The following is a 20,590-nucleotide window of genomic DNA, read 5'->3' as shown; positions in this document are numbered from 1 at the left end:
CAACAGCCTTCAAGGAAACACCCAGAAGTTCAGCCCTCTAAGCAGAAAAAATGACAGAGATGACAGACCTTATCCAACTTTTATGATTCCCTTTTCTGTTAGAAGAGTGTTCAACCTGGAAAGGATATAATAAAAATCCTAAGCCCAGAGAAGGAAAGGGCAAGGCATACATTTTAAATATTTTTAAACCCAGAATCTATAGTTCACAATACAGATTTAAAATGGATTCCACAATTCACATAATATTTAGATACTAGAAATTTCCCTAGATCTTAAACCACTTTGCCTCCCTGCAAAAGACCCTCAGAAACCAAAAAACAAACTCACAAACAACCCTTCTCACACAAAGCTCCCTAGACAACCAGAACTAGTTTAATTTGCATATTTGATAGGGTTACTTTTTTTTTAAATGGAAAAAGGCTGAAAGTTTCCTTGGCAACAGCAAAGCTTTTCTCAAGGGCTTTCCATAAAATTCCTTAAAGTTTTTTTTTTTTTTTATGCTCATTATTTATTTGCAAGGAGACAGTGAGGATGAAGAGGGGAGGAGAATGGGCACGTCAGGGCCTCTTGCCGCTACAAACAAACTCCAGGTGCATGCGCCACTTTGTGCATCTGACTTTACAAGAGTACTGGGGAATCGAACCGGGGCCATGAAGCTCTGCAAGCAAGTACCTTTAACCACTGAGTCACCTCTCCAGCCCACAGCTCTTCCATAAATGACTATCATAAGGTTAGTCTATAGGCTGGCAAACAAGAGGGGCAACCAATCCCTGTGAAGTCTCTAGACGAGTAATCTCTGCTAAGCCTTGCTGACTTTCCCATTTCCATCAGTAACTTAGGTAGTGGCAAAAATCTCTAGTAGAATATTCCTTGTCCCCTTCAGTACAGTTTTATTCTCTGCTTGGGTGAAAGTGAAAAACGCCATGCTTACAAAATGTGTGGATATATGCAGCTGTGCAGGAAACCTAGCACCTTGATCCTTTAAAAATATCCAGGACTATGATTTAAAATCTTTATTAGTAAGGAGAGATGTTCTGGAGGGCTTGGTTGGTTCTGTATAATCCTATGAAGGACTGAGAAGAAGGAAGAGAAACTCACTTCAGAATGAAAACAAAACAAACAAAGAAGAATAGGCGTTCTAAAGTCGGGGTGATGTACAAGTGTATGCTCACAGGGTGAAATCAGCTTCCGGTTACTGGGCATAAGCAATCACGGGACAGATAACCACTGCTCAGGAGTTAATAAGAAGAAGATGAGCTAAGGTTGGTGGCTTTTAGACTTGTTTTAACAGCATGCCCACTGCGCTACAAGTAAGCTTACTCGTTAGAACAAAACCCTCACAGCTAAAGCAAGAAAACTGCTCCGGTTAAAATACCCACACCACATCTCACGCAGCTCACACTCATCACATGACTTCTGAAGTGGTTCGTATTAGTCTAGATGAATGGTTCCAAACTGAGGGCCCGAGATAATCTGCCAGAGGGTGTGCAGAAAGTCACACACCGATGAGATTTATGGACTGACACACTACATAGTTTCCAAGAGGTTCTTGATGTTCAGAGCCATGATCAGTTACAATGCTCCAAGTCAGTAAAGCATTGTAAAAACCAAATGCATGTAAACTCCTTTTTTTTTGGAAAAACAAAACTGATAACCCTAAGTCCTAGCTTAACAAAACTTTTAATTTTTATATGTATCTAGTTCCTCTTCAAATACAAACATATTTTGGTATAGTTACCAACATGGTTCATAAGTTTTAAAAAATTTCTCCAAACAAATTAAAAATACTTTCAAAACTGTTTATAAGCGTCATAATTGCTATTTTCTAGCCTAGGCTGACCTGGATGGAATTCATTCTGTAGTCTCAGGTGGGCCTTGAACTCACAGTGATCCACCTACCTCAGCCTCCCAAGTGCTGGGATTAAAGGTGTGCGCCACCATGCCTGGCTTCTTTTTTTTTTTTGTTTAAAATAGCAGTTTAGTTTTTTAAATGTCCACATAAAAAATGGAGATTCCACAATTATTAAAACAATTTCCTCCCATTAGCCATTCAGAAGATTGACTTGTACTTACTATTTATTTTAAACATTGTTATGTATTTTATTACATATTATGTGATTTCTATCTCTGTATGTAGTATTTTTCTCTTACTACAATCTACCATTAAGTTAAAACCTTAGTGAATTACAAGTATGAACTCTGCAAGCAAGCACCTTTATTGATACCTGATCCATCTCTCCAGCCTTGAAAGTATGAATGCTGATGGCTATAAATTGTAAATATTTTCCAACTAGTTTTTATCAGTGGCTACTTTAATGTTAAAACACAAGGAAAGAGTAGTTGCAACATCTGTGGAAGTAGTTGCCTGAGTATTAATGTCATTAACTTAATAGCTAGACCATTTTTATTATTTTAAAGGTGAGAAATTATAACTGCAATGCTTTACTAGTTAATGGTTTTGGAGAAGGGGCTGGAGAAATGGCACAGCGGTTAAAGGTGCTTGCTTGCAAAGCCTGAAAGCCTGATGGCCCGGGGTTTGATTCCCCAGTATCCACGTAAAGCCAGATGCACAAGTGACACATGTATCTGGATTTGGTTTGCAATGGCAAGAGGCCCCGGTGCACTCAATCTCCTTCTGTCTGTTTTTCTCTCTTTCAAATAAAGAAATTTTAAAAACTAAAGGTTTCAGAGAGGCTAAAGGTGAGAATTATATATGCTCAGCACAACCAAAGTAGGATTTTAGGGCTCAATCATGGTAAGAAATCTATCTTCTTTGCTTTTCTATAAGCAGCAACAGAGTTAATTAATCAAGATTTCCATCCATAATGTAGTTAAGTTTTAGCAAGGCCAAGATATCTGGAAGCCATAGGACAGCTGTGACATGTTTTCTAGGGCGGTGAGTACGGTCCCGGTCGATGGCATCTGTCAATCGGCCTTGTTCTCTGCTTCTATATTCCACCCACTTTTAAGCGCGAGCTTCACTCCCAGGTCAAGAAAGCCAGAAAACTCCATTCTTTCCTCAAGCCAGCTAAGGACAAGCAAGCTCCTGAGACAGCCGCCTCTGGCCTTCAACAGCCTCGCTCCTGGCAGGCTCCTTTGATGAAGTGAGCCACAGAGGCTGCGCCTCAGCAGTGCTTTTAACAGGCCCGATCACCAGTCAGCTTTCCACTGCTCTTCAAATCAAGGTTTCGTGATCTAACCCTATTTTTAGATGACCAGCATGTGCCTTCTTCTCAGGCTACTGAGAACAGACATGCTGCTTCTTGTTATGGTTTCATTATAAACTAATAATTTATAATCCTCTGCCTCTAAAATACTATGATTTTTGATACAGACTTAAATCCAAAGATCAACTAATTTAATGACTTATAGGTTCATACTCCACCCAAGTAAACCTAGGGCATGCTGAGGTTGTCACTGCGATGGTGCAGTTAGGTAGATACTTAGAAGTTTCAACTCTAAAAATGTAACATTTGAAATTCTTCTAGGTTCAGATATTAAGAGTATTACAGTTTAGTAGTTTCTTTACAGTCTAGAGCAGAGACCTGCTTTACGGGGAAGTTTTGGTTCATGCTAAGACATCCCAGTACTACGCCTGTGCGCAGAGATTGGAGTCCCGCTTACACGAGAGAAGGGGTCAGACTCCTTCATTAGACAACCTGCCTTCCACACACGTGGCTTGCTTGCTTCTCATCTGAGGCCTTGAACTCGCCCAAATCCTCCTGCCGCAGTCTCTCGAGTGCTGATGCTATAGGAGTGTGCCACCACACCTGCATGTTTCAAAGACATGTCTGGATCTGCCTTACTTTGTAGTAACAGTAAGATTAATGACAGCAGCTTCCTTTCACTGCAGGCTCGCTGAATAAACAAAGGGCTAAGCTCTTTGGAGACTTTACCTCTTACTTCTCACAACTCTATAGTAAGAGGTTTCTACTATTCCTGTTCTATAGTTAGAGAAAAAACTAACCCCCCCCCAAAAAAAAACCCCAAACAGAGGACATGTATGCTTCAAGGTCTTACTAAAAATGTAACTTACATTGTCAAATTCTTACTTAAAATGTATATATATAGCCAAAACCAGGCAGCTGTTATGGCCACACAGTAGATGTGCTGGTCTACATAGGCACCAGGGACATGCTTACTTGGCCTTCATCACTTTGGCCCCTAGACAATTATGTTCCTTGTGGTATCATGCCTTTGGCTTAAAGTGAGAAGCATTAAAATAAAGCATGCACATGAAGCACACTTATTGTCGGGACAGTGAGGACATCTTCATTTATTGTTATTTCCTCCAGTACCAACTCTGAGGACTGTAAGGAGAAATACTTCTCCAACAGCAGGGCCAGGAACACGGCTTCTCCTAAGCCACTAAGGGACTTCTCATGTAAGGAACAACCAAAAATTTTAATGGATAACTTTAATTTAGGTACTAGGAAGCTCAGAGCAACACAGGAAATGTTCTCTGGTACTCAAGACATGCAATTCTTTAATCATTTCTAGTCAATCTTATACTTTTACTTATTTCAACTTTGGAATAAGATCTGAGTCAAAGTCCAGGGACAGTTTCTATTTTTGTGTTGATACCTTTCACAGCTTTAAGAAATATATACATACGTAGTTTTTGTTTTTGGAGACTACTGTAGCCTGTACCAAAGCAACACAAAAGTCAGGTTACAGCAGGCTCCAGAACCTGAGCTAGAATCACAGTGAAGTCTGGTATCTCACAATGAGGTTATCTTAAACTTCCCCCAAATAAATTATCGTAATTCTGACCTATGTTTCCCTCCCCCCACCCCCAACGTAGGGTCTCATTTGAGCCCAGGCTGACCTGAAGGCCCAGGCTGGCTTCCAACTCATGCGATCCTCCAACCTCAGTTGGGATTTAAGGAGTGTTCCACCACTCCTGGCCCAGATTCTCGCTTTTATATGCAGTCTAAACCAATTCTAACAAGCCTTCTGGAAGCGGGCTCAGAAGTAAATGTGTTCGTTCAAGGCTTCATATTGTGAACAATCTAAACTAACGTATCTAGTAATCTATTGTTTTTTTTTTTTTTTTTTGGTTTTTCAAGGTAGGGTCTCACTCTAGCCCAGGCTGACCTGGAATTCACTGTGGAGTCTCAGGGTGGCCTTGAACTCATGGCAATCCTCCTGCCTCTGCCTCCCCGAGTGCTGGGATTAAAGGCGTGTGCCACCACACCTGGCTAATTTATTGTTTTTAAAGCACGTGTGCACGCATGTTAAGGCCAAAGGACCATTCTGTTTATCATTCTTCAGGAGGGTCCATCTTTATTTTGAGACAGTCTCTTACCGGTTTAGAGGTCACCAATTAGGCTAGATTGGCAGACAAGCCCAGTGCCAAGATCACAGGCATATGTCACCACACCTAATATTTTGATTTGAGTACTGGGGATCAAACTCAGGTTCTCATGCTTGCAAGCAAAACACTATTGAGTGAGCAATCTCACTAGTCCTTTTAAGTTTATTGTTACTTATTTATTTATTTTTTGAGGTAGGGTTTCACTCTAGCCCAGGCTGACCTGGAATTCATTATGTAGTCTCAGGTTGGCCTCGACCTGACGGTGATCTTCCTACCTTTGCCTCCAGAGTGCTGGGATTAAAGGTGTGCACCACCACGCCCGGCCCTGTTAAATTTATTATTCTTTTTTGTATGCAGATGGATGGTCAAGTGTCTCCCTCAATCACTTGCCGCCTTATTTACTGGGGCAGGGCCTCTCATTTGAACCCAGAACTTGTAAATTTAGCTAGTCTAGCCTGCCAGTTTATCCCAGGAACTCCTTGTCTCTGCCTCCCAAGTGCTGGGATTACAGGCAGGCCACGATGCCTAACTGACGCCTATGTGCGTGCTGGGGGGCTGAGCTCAGGCCCTCACTTGGCAAGCACCTGATCCACTGAGCCATCTCCCCAGCTCTCCTATTCATTTATAGGAAGAGCTCACTTAAATATTCTGACATATGGGCTGGAGAGATGGCTTAGCGGTTACGCGCTTGCCTGTGAAGCCTAAGGACCCCGGTTCGAGGCTCGGTTCCCCAGGTCCCACGTCAGCCAGATGCACAAGGGGGCGCACGCGTCTGGAGTTCGTTTGCAGAGGCTGGAAGCCCTGGCGCGCCCATTCTCTCTCCCTTCCCTCTATCTGTCTTTCTCTCTGTGTCTGTCGCTCTCAAATAAATAAATAAATAAATAAATAAATAAATAAATAAATAAATAAATAAAAATATTCTGACATAGGCTACGGCGGGAGGACTGCTGCAAGTTCAGGCCAGCCTCAGCTCAGCTGGGACCCCACCTCGAAACAACAACAACTCTAACCAGATTTTGGCATGTACTGCTTTCTACAATATTCCTTTGGGACACACTGCCACTCCATTTTGCAGACGGAACAACCAACATAGTAATAATGCTAACGAAGTTTAAATGATTTTTTTTTTTTTCCAGATCACACACGTTGATGAACTGGAGCAAGAGAAAAAAAAAAAAAAACACTTTCTTTTCTGATATTTTCCTGGAAGGTAGGACAGACGAGAATGAAATACTGTTAGTTTTGATTAGCCAACATTTAAGAATTAACACTGGACAGAAACAGAACTCTTAAGACAACAGAAGACAGATTTTAATCTTTACTTGTGTTTTGGAAATGGTCATGGACAGTGTGAAGCAGGTTTGCTGGATGCCTGCATGGAGACCCCATGGGGCCATGAGGATGAACCGTAGCTTGCAGTGGAGACCCAGTGAAGATGCTGGGACCACGAGATGGCTGCTAAGGAAAGCTGCCGGCCCCGATGAAGTTTTCCAGGATTGTGAGTAGCCTAGCTGGAGGGGCAGAGTTGGAATGCCAGAGACTTGTTGCTGGTTAAAATTAGTGGACTTGGAGATTTGTCACTGGCTAGAGTTGATGGACTTGAAGCTACAGAGTTTGGTGTTTGCCCTGTTTGAATCATGTATTGCTGGAATATTTCTTTGCTATGCCAAATGCTATCTTTTGCAGTGTGAATGTGTATTCTGTGCCATTATAAGGTTTTTGAGGTTATTATTTGGTATTATGGCTCAGTTAAAATATTTTGGACTATGGGGTTGTTTGAACATCATTGGGATTGGTAAAAACTATGGGAACTTTTGAAGTTGGACTGAATGCATTGTATTTTACATCATGTATAGATATCAGTTTATGGGAGCCAGGGCCAGCATGTGGTGGTTGATTCAGGTGTCCCCCATAAACTCAGGCATTCTGAATGCTAGGTTCCCAGCTGATGGAGATTTGGGAATTAACGCCTCCTGGAGGGAGTGTATTGTTAGGGGTGGGCTTATGGGTGTTATAGCCAGTTTCCCCCTGCGAGTGTTTGGCACTCTCCTGTTGCTGTTGTCCACCTGATGTTGGCCGGGGGTGACGTCCACCCTCTGTTCATATTGTCTTTTTCCCTGCCATTGTGGAGCTTCCCCCTCGAGTCTGTAAGCCAAAATAAACCTCTTTTTTCCCCCAAGCTGCTCTTGGTTGGGTGATGTCTACTAGCAATGTGAACCTGACTACACAACACTATCTTACAAGAAAATAAACAACAACAACAACAAAAAAAGGAAGATTTATCTCCTGCAGCATAATGGATCTGATCCTTTTCAATTCAACAGACAATCTGACATCACCCCTTTTATTTTGGTGTGAGAAGTACCTAATCATACTTTTTATTATGCTTCTAACTCCATTTTAAACAGAACCCCACCATTCTTTAGAGGAATTTACTTATGGATTAGGTATTTTCAGAAGATCTGGAATCACAGTTGTTCTAACTAGGCTCCAGTGTAGCTGGTAAAGGAGCTGGAAGCACTTCCAGCTGAGACTCTGGGCATCCAGTCTGGAGTGAATGAGTATGCATGTATGCGCACACACACACTTATGAGTCTAGTCACATTCTGATCTAAAAATTAAAGGTGTCTTTATTGTATTTTTTAGCCTTACAAATGATCAAAAATTATAGCAACTTATATTTCAATTTCTTAAAAATCTGCCTCTTAGAACTCAAGTAAATTTCTTACATTTATAGACTGTTCTCTGTTACATGCATCTCATCTGACACGCCTACCAAGATATCAAGAAGATATTTATTTATTTAGTTTTTCAAGGTAGAGTTTCGTCCTAGCCCAGGTTGAACTGAAATTTACTATGTAGCCTCAGTGTGTCTCAAACTCCCGATGGTCCTCCTACCTCTGCCTCCCAAGTGCTGGGATTAAAGGTGTGCACCACCACGCCCAGCAGCTATTTCTATTTTATTTAAAGCACACAGATGTATATGTATATATAGAGAGTATTTATAGGGCATTTTTATTTTATGCATTTTGGAAATAAATATTATATTCACTCTTACGCATTCGGTGGTGCTGTGTTTGAAACTTAAAGGAATTAAATGGGTATAATCATGTCCTTTAGAAACACAGTATGTTTAAAAACAAACAACCCGTCCAGCATGTTTTGACAGTAGAGCTCTGTACTCACCGGAGGCTGCTGTGGCATTTGTAGGGGTTGAAACAGCTGCTTGAACCCGAGCATGAGGAGGAATGAGGATGGTGGCTAGAGGTGGGTTACTTGACAATTCTAGAGGAAGAGACACAGCGATCAGAGCCCGCTCTCCATTCTGTACCTGAAACTACTTGGTAAAAATGATACTATGTTAAAGCGGCAGTTCACAAACTAAAACCGATAACCAAACAATCATGCTATAGAGCAGAATCACAGAAATGTGGATGACACTCAACAAAGGCACTGCATGTTAAAAATTAAGATACGTCAAGAACTGAATGTATCTTGGGGAAAGGTGGTAGTCAAAAGTTTGAGAGTAAGGAATCATGCTGGTATGTTTCTTTCGTTGATATAAAGTTACCCAATTCTGGAGGTCAAAGTGTGCAGCAGTGAATGTGATGCAGAGATCCAAACTGTTGAAATTCTCTCTAAATACTACTGAAATCAGGGTTCCACACTGCTTTCTAGTTTCCTTTTCAGCTCATTATCATGTTTTCTTCTTCAGACCTTCTTTAACCTCTCCATTCCCAAGCGGTCTAGTCTGTGTGCTGCTGCCTGGCTATCCCAAATACCATTTTAATTCCCAACTGAAACTTTCTAGGGCAAGGGAGAAATTACACTCAAGGTGTCTGCTTGCAAAGCCTAGCAGCCTGGGTTCAATTTCTACCACCCATGCAGCACATGCGCCTGTAATCCCAAAAAACCACCTCTGACAATGGGAGGCGGGGTCAGGAGCATCTGAAGCTCCAGGCCAGCAAGACTGGTGGTGCCTTCCTGCAGCGAAGGACCCGTTCTCAAAGGAGGCAGACGAGCACAGGCACCTCAAGGCTGTCTTACACACACACACACTGTTTCTAGTGTTGCCTAATCACTTTTTTTCCTCTTTCTTTTTTGAGGTAGGGTCTCACTCTAGCCCAGGCTGACCTGGAATTTACTGTGTAGTCTCAGGGTAGCCTCAAACTCACAGTGATCCACCTACCTCTGCCTCCCGAGTGCTGGAATTAAAGGCATGTCCCACCATGCCCGGCTTCTCTATCTCCTCTTTATCTCCCCATAAAGCTATACATAAATCTCTTATACACAGCTAGAGAATTAGATTCTAAATTAAATCATACTCAAAATGAAGACTAAAGCCAGGCATAGTGAGACTACATAGTCTACATAGTGAATTCCAGGTCAACCTGGACTAGAGCGAGACCCTACCTTGAAAAGCACCCCCCAAAAGTGTGGTACAACTAGAAACCCTCCCTTTTAAACATAAAACCCCTTATTTCCATTTCCTTATATATACCTACCTATTCCAGTCTTAGAATAGGCAACAAATTGATAAATAAGAAAATACTGATCCCTATTGAGCTTTTCTTGATTATGCCTTCCTTCCTGAAGTTGATTCAACCTTTGGGATCTAATGGCTGAGGAAAGGGAGATGAGTGGGTGTCTTGAAGCTCTGTCCAGGACTTCAATGTCTCAGCGTACTGAAGCCCCAAGTGCTGGCAAAATGGGAGCGGGTCTTACATTCTCCCGAGGCACGGCTTAGGTAAGGGTCTCAAAGTTTCTGTCCCATACCCATGTGTTTATCACTCCCCTTCCTCTAGCTGACCACGCAAGTTTTTCTTGTGATTAAATGAACACCACACTAATTACCAATTATGGTAATTTTTTTAAAAATTTTTATTTATTTATTTGAGAGCGACAGACACAGAGAGAAAGACAGATAGAGGGAGAGAGAGAGAATGGGCGTGCCAGGGCTTCCAGCCTCTGCAAACGAACTCCAGACGTGTGCACCCCCTTGTGCATCTGGCTAACGTGGGACCTGGGGAACCGAGCCTCGAACCGGGGTCCTTCGGCTTCACAGGCAAGCGCTTAACCGCTAAGCCATCTCTCCAGCCCAATTATGGTAATTTTTGACAGTATGGTAACAAATAGTAAAGTGAAGTTTCCTTGTATTCTTTGAGTTTGTAAACAAAATAGCAAATTGCTAGAGGCCACATTAGCAATGTTCCCCAAGTACTGGTTGTCTGAATTAATAAACACTGTCTTAAATTTAAGACTATCTAAAGCATTCAATGAGCACTGCCATAGGTAGATAAGGCATTATCCTTATTTTATTTGAGTAGAGGAGTACAGGTGTCACTGGAAATTTGTTGTGAGGACAGAGAAGGGCTTGAAACCGTCACCGGCAGAACCTTCCTATTGGTTCTCTCCTCCTAACGATGGCTCTATCAATGGACACGCTCCAGCTATATAATCAAGAGGGGAATTACTTCTCACTCTTCATCCTCCGGTCACACAGTGTTGTTCTCATCATCCATTCATTACTACTAAGGAGCTGGTTTAAAGTTACATTTGCACAACCACTACGTCTTTGCTTTAGAAGACAATTAACCGTAAACACGGCTACGAAATTAGCACATAGAGCTTCAAACAGAATCACATCAAGTAACGCCAGTAACATCCCTTCCGTGGGCAGCTCTGCCCTTTAACATAGACGCCGAGGAGCAGCAAGTGGTTTACAAGTATTCAGGTCCAGGGAGAAAGCACCGCGTCTGCCAGCAGCCCGCTTTCCGAGGGAAGGGCTGACGTGGGGTTTTCACAGAAACAAGCGCACAAGGCCGTGTCGCTGAAGGATCCCTTCAACGTGCGATGTTGAAAACCGACCCCCAGGGCATATTTACAGGGCCCACCTGAGAAGACACAGGATCACACACGCTGTGACAAACCACTGACTGTGGTCTATGTCTATGCCACTATGCTAAGATACGCATGTGCCCTTCCAACCCCACAAAGTATGCTCAGGTACATTCATATTTATACTTATACTTGATACGCAGGCAAATGTAATAGTTTTAAGTAACAACATAAAACATTAAAAAAACTTTATAAATTGTATGTTTGTGTGGTTAAAGTTTGAACTAAGTCCTTTAATATTCTTGATTTTATTTTTTATTTTTATTTATTTAAGAGTGACAGAGAAAGACGCAAAGAGAGAGAGAGAGAGAGAGAGAGAGAGACAGACAGACAGACAGAATGGGCACGCCAGGGCCTCCAGCTACTGCAAACGAACTCCAGATGCATGTGCCCCCTTGTGCATCTGACTAACGTGTGTCCTGGGGAATTGAGCCTCGAACCAGGGTCCTTAGGCTTCACAGGCAAGCGCTCAACTGCTAAGCCATCTCTCTAGCCCAATCTTTTTTTTTTTTAATTTTGTTTATTCTTATTCATTTGAGCTCGACACAGAGAGAATGAGGCAGAGAGAGAGAGAGAGAGAGAGAGAGAGAGAGCGAGCGCGAGAGAGAGAGAGAGAGAGAGAGAGAATGGGTGCACCAGGGCTTCCAGCCACTGCAAAAGAACTCCAGACACGTGTGCCCCCTTGTGCATCTGGCTAACATGGGTCCTGGGGAATCGAGCCTCGAACCGGGGTCCTTAGGCTTCACAGGCAAGCACTTAACCGCTAAGCCATCTGTCCAATCTTCTTGATTTTAAAAGGTGTGTGCCGAAGCTGAAAAATTTTAAGATCTTAGAGGATTTATAAAGGATAGTCAATTCTGTTAGTTACTGTGTAAAAACTGCCCTAAGTCCTTTTAATATTTTCAAAACCATATTCTAGAGTCTAAGTCAATTTATGTTCATGTTAGTTTGCAACTTATGAGAATAGGCAGTAACACATATTGAGTGAAGTAAGTTTAGGAAAAGTTAAATTACTTCACATCCTTTAAAAAGACTATTAACAGCTCGTGGTGCATGCCTTTAATCCCAGTACTCCAGGGGGCAAACCCTACCATGAAACCCTCCCCTCAAAGAGGTAATATGGAATTTCACCTCAGTTTAATTTACTTATTTTATAATATTTTTACGGAGGTGAGAACGAGAATTGGCACTAAAATTTCAGACACCTGTGCTACCTTGTGCAGATGTGTGACCTGGAGAGTTGAACATGAGTCCTCAGGCTTCACAGGTAAGTGCCTTAGCCGCTAAGCCATCTGTTCAGCCCTCAGTATTTATTTCTTTGGGTTTTCAAGGTAGGGTCTTGCTCTAGCCTAGGCTGACTTGGAATTCACTCTATAGTCTCAGGCTGGCCTTGAACTCACAGCTGGTTTTGAACTCATAATGATCCTCCTACCCCAGTCTTCTGAGGGCTAGGATTAAAGGCATGTGCCACCATGTCTCGTTATTTTTGTTTATTAATTAAAAACTTGTGTGTGTATGCATGTCGTGTGTGTATGCATGTAATGTGGGATGTAACGTGTGGTGCATGTACAGATGCATTTGCCCCATGTGCATGTGTGTGGAAGGCAATGGAGAATACTGAGTATCCTTTGGGGCTCACCCATATTTTTTCTTTTTTTATGTATAATTTTATTATTGACAAGTTCTATACTTATAGACAATAAGCCACAGTAATTCTTTTTCCTCCCCTCCTCCACTTTCCCCTGCACAACTCTATTCTCCATCATGTCGCCTCCCTTTCTCTGTTACTTTTATTTTGATGTCAGCATGTTTTCTCCTATATGAGGGTCTTGTGAAGGTATTGCTAGGCACTGTGAGGTCATGGGTATTGAGGCCAATTTCTGTCTGGACAGTTGCATTGTAAGGAGTGGTACCATTTCTCTGGCTCTTACATTCTTTCTGCCACCTTTTCTGCAATGGGCCCTGAGCCTTAGAGGATGTGATAGAGATGTTTCAGTGCTGGACACTCCTCTGTCACTTCTCAGCACTATGTTGCCTTTTGGGTCATCCCAGTGGTCACTGCCATCTTTTGGGGTGGCTTCCAATCACATCAATGCTGAGGGCCACATTATTTTTTTTGACACAGGAGCTCTCCCTCAACCTAGGGCTGCTGTTTTACTTAGTCCCAGCAATTCTTCTGTATTCATTACCTGTAGATTAAGGTTACAGGCATATGGCTATGCCCAGCTTTAATGTTTTTTTTTTTTTTTTTTTTTAAATGTGGGTTCTAGACAGTTAAACTTGTTTTTTTCTGGCCAAGAAGCTCTCAAGTTTAAGCAGTAATCACTCTTAATTATTGAGCCATCTCCCCAGCCCTCACCTTGGTTTTTAAAAAAGCTTAAAACCAATGAATCTTTAAGTTTTACTGTTACTATTTTTAGAAAAGATGGAAGATTTTAGCCAGTGAGTAAACAATCAAAATGTGCCCCTGACTTATGTGGGATCTGGAGAATTGAACCCGGGTCCTTAGGCTTTGCAGGCAAGTGCCTTTAACTACTAAACCAATTCTCCAGCCCTTGATCAAAGGTTGTCATTCTAGCCCAGGCTGACTTGGAACTCATTCCATAGTCCCAAGATGGCCTCAAACTCACAGAGGTCCTCCTACTTCTGTCTCCTGAGTGAAAACTGTTATAAAATACTAAAAAGGCTGCATTTTGAATGTTAATAGTAATTATTTAGGGATTGTGATTTTAATTTTCTGTATATTTCTTTTGTTTTCCCTACTCTACATGTATCACTCTTGGTTAAAACAATAGCATAAAGAATTAAAATTAAATGTGCTTTGTCAAGAGCATGGGACCACAGAATCTTTGCTGTGAAAAAGCAGTCTAAAGCCAGGCGTGGTGGCACATGCCTTTAATTCTAGCACTTGGGAGGCAGAGGTAGGAGGATTGCTGTGAGTTCAAGTGTGCCCTGAGACTACAGAGTGGATTCCAGGTCAGCCTGGAAACCCTACCTCGAAAAAACAAAACAACAACAAAGCAGTCTAGGGGCTGGAGAGATGGCTTAGTGGTTAAAGCATTTGCAGCAAAGCCAAAGGACCTCGGTTCAATTCCCCAGGACCCACATAAGCCAGATGCACAAGGTAGTACATGTCTGGAGTTCATTTGTAGTGGCTGGAGGCCCTGGCGCACCCATTCTCTTCCTGTCTCTCCCTCTCTCTCTCTCAAAACAAAAATATGTATTTATATATTTATATTTATATATTTTAAAGAAAAAAGAAAAAGCAGTCTAGCGTTTCAATGTTTTGTCACACTGCAATAACTCTATCTGAAAGACCTAACAGTATCCAGTTTTCTTCCGAGCATTTCCAAGTACAGAGGTTGATATTCTGAAAACAACATGGTCCCATGTTAACTGAAAAATACATTAGTTTCATGGACAATTTTATTCAGTCTCTTTATCGGAGACCCAAGTCCTTGTGTTAAGTACAAATAACATACAGTTCTCTAGTTTCCTCCCATTTTCAATTCTGACGTCTGGATAAAGGACACATTTCCTCTGAAGACTATACCTGAGGTCTCTTTGGATAGCTGTTAACAGTCCCTAAATTCCCTTCTCCCATACTCTGTATTTAACTCTGCATCTTGGAATACGCTACCCAATTCACTACCACTTTTCTTAAACTGGAGTAACTACAACTGGAGAGATGGCTCAGCAGTTACAGTATCTGCCTGCAAAGCCTAACAACCTGGGTTTGATTCCCCAGTACACACCTAAAGCCAGATGCACAAAGTGGCAAATGTATCTGGAGTTTGTCTAAACAGGCTAAAGGCCCCGGCATGCCCATTCACAGTCACTCTCTGCTTGTAAATAAATAAAAATATTTGAAAAAAAAATTTAAGCTGGGTGTGGTGGCGCATGCCTTTAATCCCAACACTTGGGAGGCAGAGGTAGGAGGATCGCTGTGAGTTCAAGGCCACCCTGAGACTACATAGTGAATTCCAGGTCAGCCTGGGCTAGAGTGAGACCCTACCTCAAAAAACAACAAACAAACAAACAAACACACACTTTAATGGCATAACTAGGATCTGCAACGACATTCTAAGCAGTTTCTGGTCAGTTTTCAATAGGGTGAATAGTCTTCCTGCGTGCAGCGCATGATTAATAACACGGCTAACTATTCAGTCTGTCAACCTGCGCCTTCCCCATCCACTGCCCGTGCATCTGTCCACATTCAGTTTCAGTAAAGTTTAAACACAGAGGAAAAGTCTTGATCTTAGAACTAAGAAAATGCCTCTTTCTCGGTCGCAAGAGCTGTCCAATTCTCTTGGGTGTTTTCCGGCCTGATGTGAAGCCTTACTATTCCGTCAATCAATATATTCACAACTTATTTCTTATTTATCTGTAGGGAATTGATGAACGTTTTATGTTCAGTTAAAATAAATCAGAGGGAATGTCAATAAATGAAAAGTCACTTGGGGGTCACAACTGGGGTGAAACAGAAAGTGAACATACAAATGGTGAACAAGAGGGTGACTATTTTAGAATTCTCAGGCACCACCAATACTGAGCAGTAGTACCCGGCACCCTCTCTCAGCAGCAGAGGTTCCAAGTCCCACAGGGATGGGAATTCCTCGGGGTGAATCTCTTGTGTAAGTTCTTGGAAAATGTTTATAGGGCTTTTGTTTTTTTCCCCTCATTTTGGCAAGATACGTTAATGATTATATTTATATAGATTTATCTATTTCTAGGTTTTAAGAACTTGCTATAAATGCTTGGAAAACAAGAAATGAAAATAACCCTGGCTAAGGGTTACACTGTGCATTAGTCTACTGACGATGATCTCACGTGATAAAGTCGCTACATGCTTCTCCTGTGTCAAGATTTAGGATACTGAGCCGGGCGTGGTGGTGCACGCCTTTAGTCCCAGCACTCAGGAGGCAGAGGTAGAAGGACTGCCATGCGTTCGAGGCCAGCCTGAGTAGAATGAGACCCCCACCTCATCAAACAAACAAAATGATTATATTCAGCTAAAAATTAGAGGAACCATGCCCACTGGAAAACTCTTGTCCTTCATTATTTTGTTCCAGACCATACAAAAACTGGCCTAATAAAACCACAGGGTGCTTCTTTCCTTCATTAAGTACTTATATATTTATTGTTGCTGTCTATAGATCTTCCACCAACTAAAGTGTTATTTCACACCCAGTGTGGAGGACTGCCCGTTAAGATGGCAGGGTAGGGCTGGAGAGATGGCTTAGTGGTTAAGCGCTTGCCTGTGAAGCCTAAGGACCCTGGTTCGAGGCTCGGTTCCCCAGGTCCCACATTAGCCAGATGCACAAGGGGGCGCACGCGTCTGGAGTTCGTTTGCAGAGGCTGGAAGCCCTGGCGCGCCCATTCTCTCTCTCTCCCTCCATCTGTCTTTCTCTCTGTGTCTGTCGCTCTCAAATAAATTAAAAAGAAAAAAAAAAAAGAAAAAAAACGATGGCAGGGTAGGAACCACGCCAAAGCAGCCTAGAGGAGAAAAAGCCAAAAAAAAAAAAAAAAAAAAAAGCCCCAAACAAAACAAAAACCACCCAGTGTGTAGCTTGCCTTGAGATGTGAAGATGTGAAAAGCTCGGGGTCTGGAGTTACCTTGGGTGGTGAAGTTGAAGAGCGCAGGTGTGTCTCGCCCATTGGGTAGTTTGACATTTGGGTCCCGTAATTCATCAAAGAAGGAGTGCGCACAAGCTTCCAGTGGCGTCAAGCGGGCAGTGGGCGTATACTCCAGTAGACGGCTACACAGTGCAATTGCTTCGGGTGGAGTTCGGGGTCGGAAGACCTGCAAGGACAAAGAGGAAAGAACAATTGTTTTATCGTAAGAACCTAACTGAACAATCTTCTGAGCACTGAGTTACTTCCCAGAATGTAAAAAACGTTCTGGAATGAAAAGTGTTAACTGCATGCAATTCACCACAATGAATGAACTGCTAATCAAAACTCAGAGAAAAAATCTACATATGCTAATCATAAAGCGGTACAGTCAAGCATGCCTATGACCTGTGACAGGCACACACAAAGGCAGAGTCCTAGAGGCAAGCACAACTAGAGGAATGCTTACAAAAGCTTACATTTTCACGTCTGGAATAGTAAACAAAAGCATTGCCTCTGGCATTATTTTTAGCAGAACAACTGTTGATATTGAATGGCACTCTTCAAAATTTGCAAATTAAAAAAAGAAAACACGCTACCATTCTAGCCCTATAAATACTAATGATTTGTCATTATCTCAATAAGTAGAGCCTTTCATCACTTAAAGAAATTCCTGAGTTCCTAGGCTTTGATAAAAAGTCTGACACTATTTTCTTAAGTAGCTGTTCTAATGAATGGGACCAGACTACTGTTGTTTGAATTAATTTCAATAAATATTCTAGAGTTTTAATCAGAGAGATAAAAATGTATGTCACTGAGAGCCAGTAATCCATAGAAAAAGTCAACTAAAGGCTATACTGAAGTAAAATGTCATTAAACTAATTGCTGAATAGAAAAAGATAGCTTTCTACTCATTTGTGTCTTAAATGAATTAGTATATAAAACTAGGAAAATATACTTATTCTAAATTATGGTCAGTTAAAGGCTAGAGCAGAAAGGAAAGAAACAAACAAAGAATGGACAAAAAGTCTTTCAAATGGAAAAAAAAAACCCACATATATCTAAAACAAAAAGTATGATGGTAAAGGCAGAGAGAGAGAGGGAGGGAGGGAGGGAGGGAAGGAGGGAGGGAGGGAGGGAGCGAGCCACACTCGTATGGAAGGAATTCAACTCATAAGCAAAGAAAGGGCATAAAACTGATAGGGCACGAACGAAGGACTCTGGGTAGTTAAAGTTTATGGGTTTTTCCAAGTAGGGTCTCACTCTGGCCCAGGCTGACCTGGAATTCACTATGTAGACTCAAAATGGCTTTGAATTCAAGATCCCCTTATCTCAGCCTCCTGAGTGCTGGGAAGGTGTGCACCACCATTCTTAATGAGAATGGTTTACATCACCTGGCTATTCACTTAGGTCAAGGCAGAAGTAGTTTACCTCTAAAGAGTTCAGTAGATATTCAGAAGACTTTATGAAAGCAATTCTAAAAACAGTGAAAATCAGTATTTTTTCCAGGGGGGAGAGGGAGAGACTGTTTGTAAATAGCTTATTACTGAAAAATATTATTTCCCCAGAAACTGAGAAACTGGATTGACTAGGATCTTAGTAGTTTATTATTTTAGATAACCCTTTAGAAAGTGAAATACTGCCTTGTCTTTTTGTTCTGAGCACTCTGATTTCCCTTATTCAAGGAACTCAAAGTTACGGTGTTATTTAAAATGTTTTAGTCTTCCACTGCTTTTGGCCATTGTCCCCTCTCTTGTTCTCAAGCTACAACTGAATCCAGAAAGCAAAAAGAAAATAGTAGAAATTTTATCATAAAAATATTAAATGTTACTAGCATATCTCATTCTTGGGAACTGACAGTAGCTTGTATCTACCTGAAGATAGATGGATTTATTTGCTAGCTATCTGCCTTGGCACCAATAATGGTGCCATGCAAGTAGAATTAAAAATAACACTGAAATAAAAAATTAAAAAAACCTACTGTTAAGGGCTGGAGATATGGCTCAGTGGTTAAGGGCACTGGTTTGTAAAGCCCAGTGGTCCAAGTTCAATTCCCCAATACCCAGGTAAAGTCTGGTGCACACAGTGGCATCACTTGCAGGCAGGAGGTCCTTACATACCATCATATTCACACTGTCTGCCTCTTTCTCTCTCTCAAATAAATAAATTTTTTAAAACTACTGTTAAAATTCAAATATAGTGTGGTAAGTTATTTTAAATAAAAAAATTCATTATAAAAGACTTTTGAACCCAAAAGTATTAATAAAAACTAGTGTTGTAAGCCCTATTTCTGATTTAAAAAACAAACTCCATTCATGTCTTTTTGATGCGGGCTACAAGTAATTGTCTATTTTGGTACTAAGACATTAAGACATATGTACTTTCTTATTTTCTTAAGAAATCCTAACTCATGGAATCAGAGTTTAAAAAAAAATTCATTCCAAAAACTTTCATTAAAATCAGGATTTAAACTGCTTTCACAAAAAAAAATATATGCCCACTATTCCTTTAAATCCTTTGAGAAATTTTGGATTTAAAAAGGCCATGGCTCAGTACTTTGAAGGTTAAAAGCAGTATTATGGGGTTGTTAAGGCCCAGTATCTCCCAGTTCAGATTTCTGACCATAACATGTGGAGTGGTAGCATAAACTTCCACAGAGTTCTAACTAGAAATTCGCTTTAAAGAAAAGCGACAGTTTTTTGCTGAAGCTCCTCCTTCTACCTCATTCCTCACTCTGCGCAGAGGTGTGCAGTGGCTGACCCGCACTCGAGCCTCCAGTTCCACAGAGCGCCCCCTGCTGCCCCTTCTAAGAACAGTCTCTAAGCTGCAATCGAGAAGCCAACGGCTGTAGGAGATGGACAATCTAAGAACACACTGTAAGAAAATCTATGTCATCTGATGAATGAAAAAAAAAAAAAAGAGTAACTCTCTACACTGTTTTTATTCCAACTACATCTCAAGGATGAGCAACTGTGTACCTTCAAAAGAAAAAAAGTTTTCCCTGAGTGTTATAGACCTGCCCTGAAATTTTTTGGGGGAGTGGGGGATAAAAAAATTAAGTACATACCCGTACTCCTGGGGTGAAATGTCCTGTTCCTGACGAATCCTAAAGATGATAATGCAGTGAAATAATCCAAACAGGGGAAGTCAATGCAAAAGAGAATAGTCCAGCAAGGAAAAATATATCCAATGTTATAAGAAATCCATGGTGTAAGGGGACATAGAAAATGTTTATACAGTTAAAAACTTTAAACATCAGTCTCCACAGTAGCAAGTCCAAATTTTAAAAATTATTTCACTACAAATGTATGTAAAAATTTTTGATTTGTGCAATGGTGAGGCACAGTAAAGAAATATTTTAGTTTTATTTTATTATGTTCCAATGCCAGTGTGTTTATTAAAAAAATACAAAACCAAAAAAAGTTAAAATCAAAATGAAATCTAGAAGTAAAGTTCCCAAAATAAAGTGGTCTTCTTTGACCTGGATTCATGTCCACAAACGTGGCTGGGAGGGGCATATTGGCCTGCTTTTAAAGATGTAAGTTCCCAATATGCTAATTTTTCACAATTAATTTGTCCCAGTTACACAGTATAAACATTTTTTTGCTAAATTATTAATGATGAGAAAAAGTATCAAATTCGTCAAATTTATATTACAAATTTCAAGCCAGATATTTGTAATTTGTGTGAGATAAGAAGGATCAGGCCACCACCGCGGATTATTCTCTCTTGTTTTTTTATTTTTTGGATTGACTTCCCTGC

At 41.1% G+C, this 20,590-nt stretch overlaps 1 protein-coding gene across 3 annotated transcripts in view; it reads right to left on the bottom strand.

Moving 5' to 3' along the window:
• Gsk3b (glycogen synthase kinase 3 beta) overlaps window positions 1-20,590 on the bottom strand; it is a 191,082-nt gene that overhangs the window by 9,335 nt on the left and 161,157 nt on the right. The window contains exons 9-12 of one of the 3 annotated variants that reach the window (XM_045146943.1): window positions 19,896-19,934; window positions 16,832-17,018; window positions 8,504-8,602; window positions 69-115 (exon numbers count right to left, since the gene is read on the bottom strand). In XM_045146943.1, coding sequence (XP_045002878.1) covers window positions 111-115; window positions 8,504-8,602; window positions 16,832-17,018; window positions 19,896-19,934 — 330 coding nt within the window. In that variant the 3' untranslated portion in view covers window positions 69-110. The remainder of the gene's footprint in view (window positions 1-68; window positions 116-8,503; window positions 8,603-16,831; window positions 17,019-19,895; window positions 19,935-20,590) is intronic. The other 2 variants (XM_004666845.2, XM_045146941.1) reach the window with 2 other exon arrangements.

This window comes from Jaculus jaculus, chromosome 4 (genome assembly GCF_020740685.1).
Source record: "Jaculus jaculus isolate mJacJac1 chromosome 4, mJacJac1.mat.Y.cur, whole genome shotgun sequence".
Lineage (NCBI taxonomy): Eukaryota > Metazoa > Chordata > Mammalia > Rodentia > Dipodidae > Jaculus > Jaculus jaculus.
The sequence above is the reverse complement of the archived record's forward strand: the minus strand, read 5'-3'. Positions and strand labels throughout refer to the sequence as shown.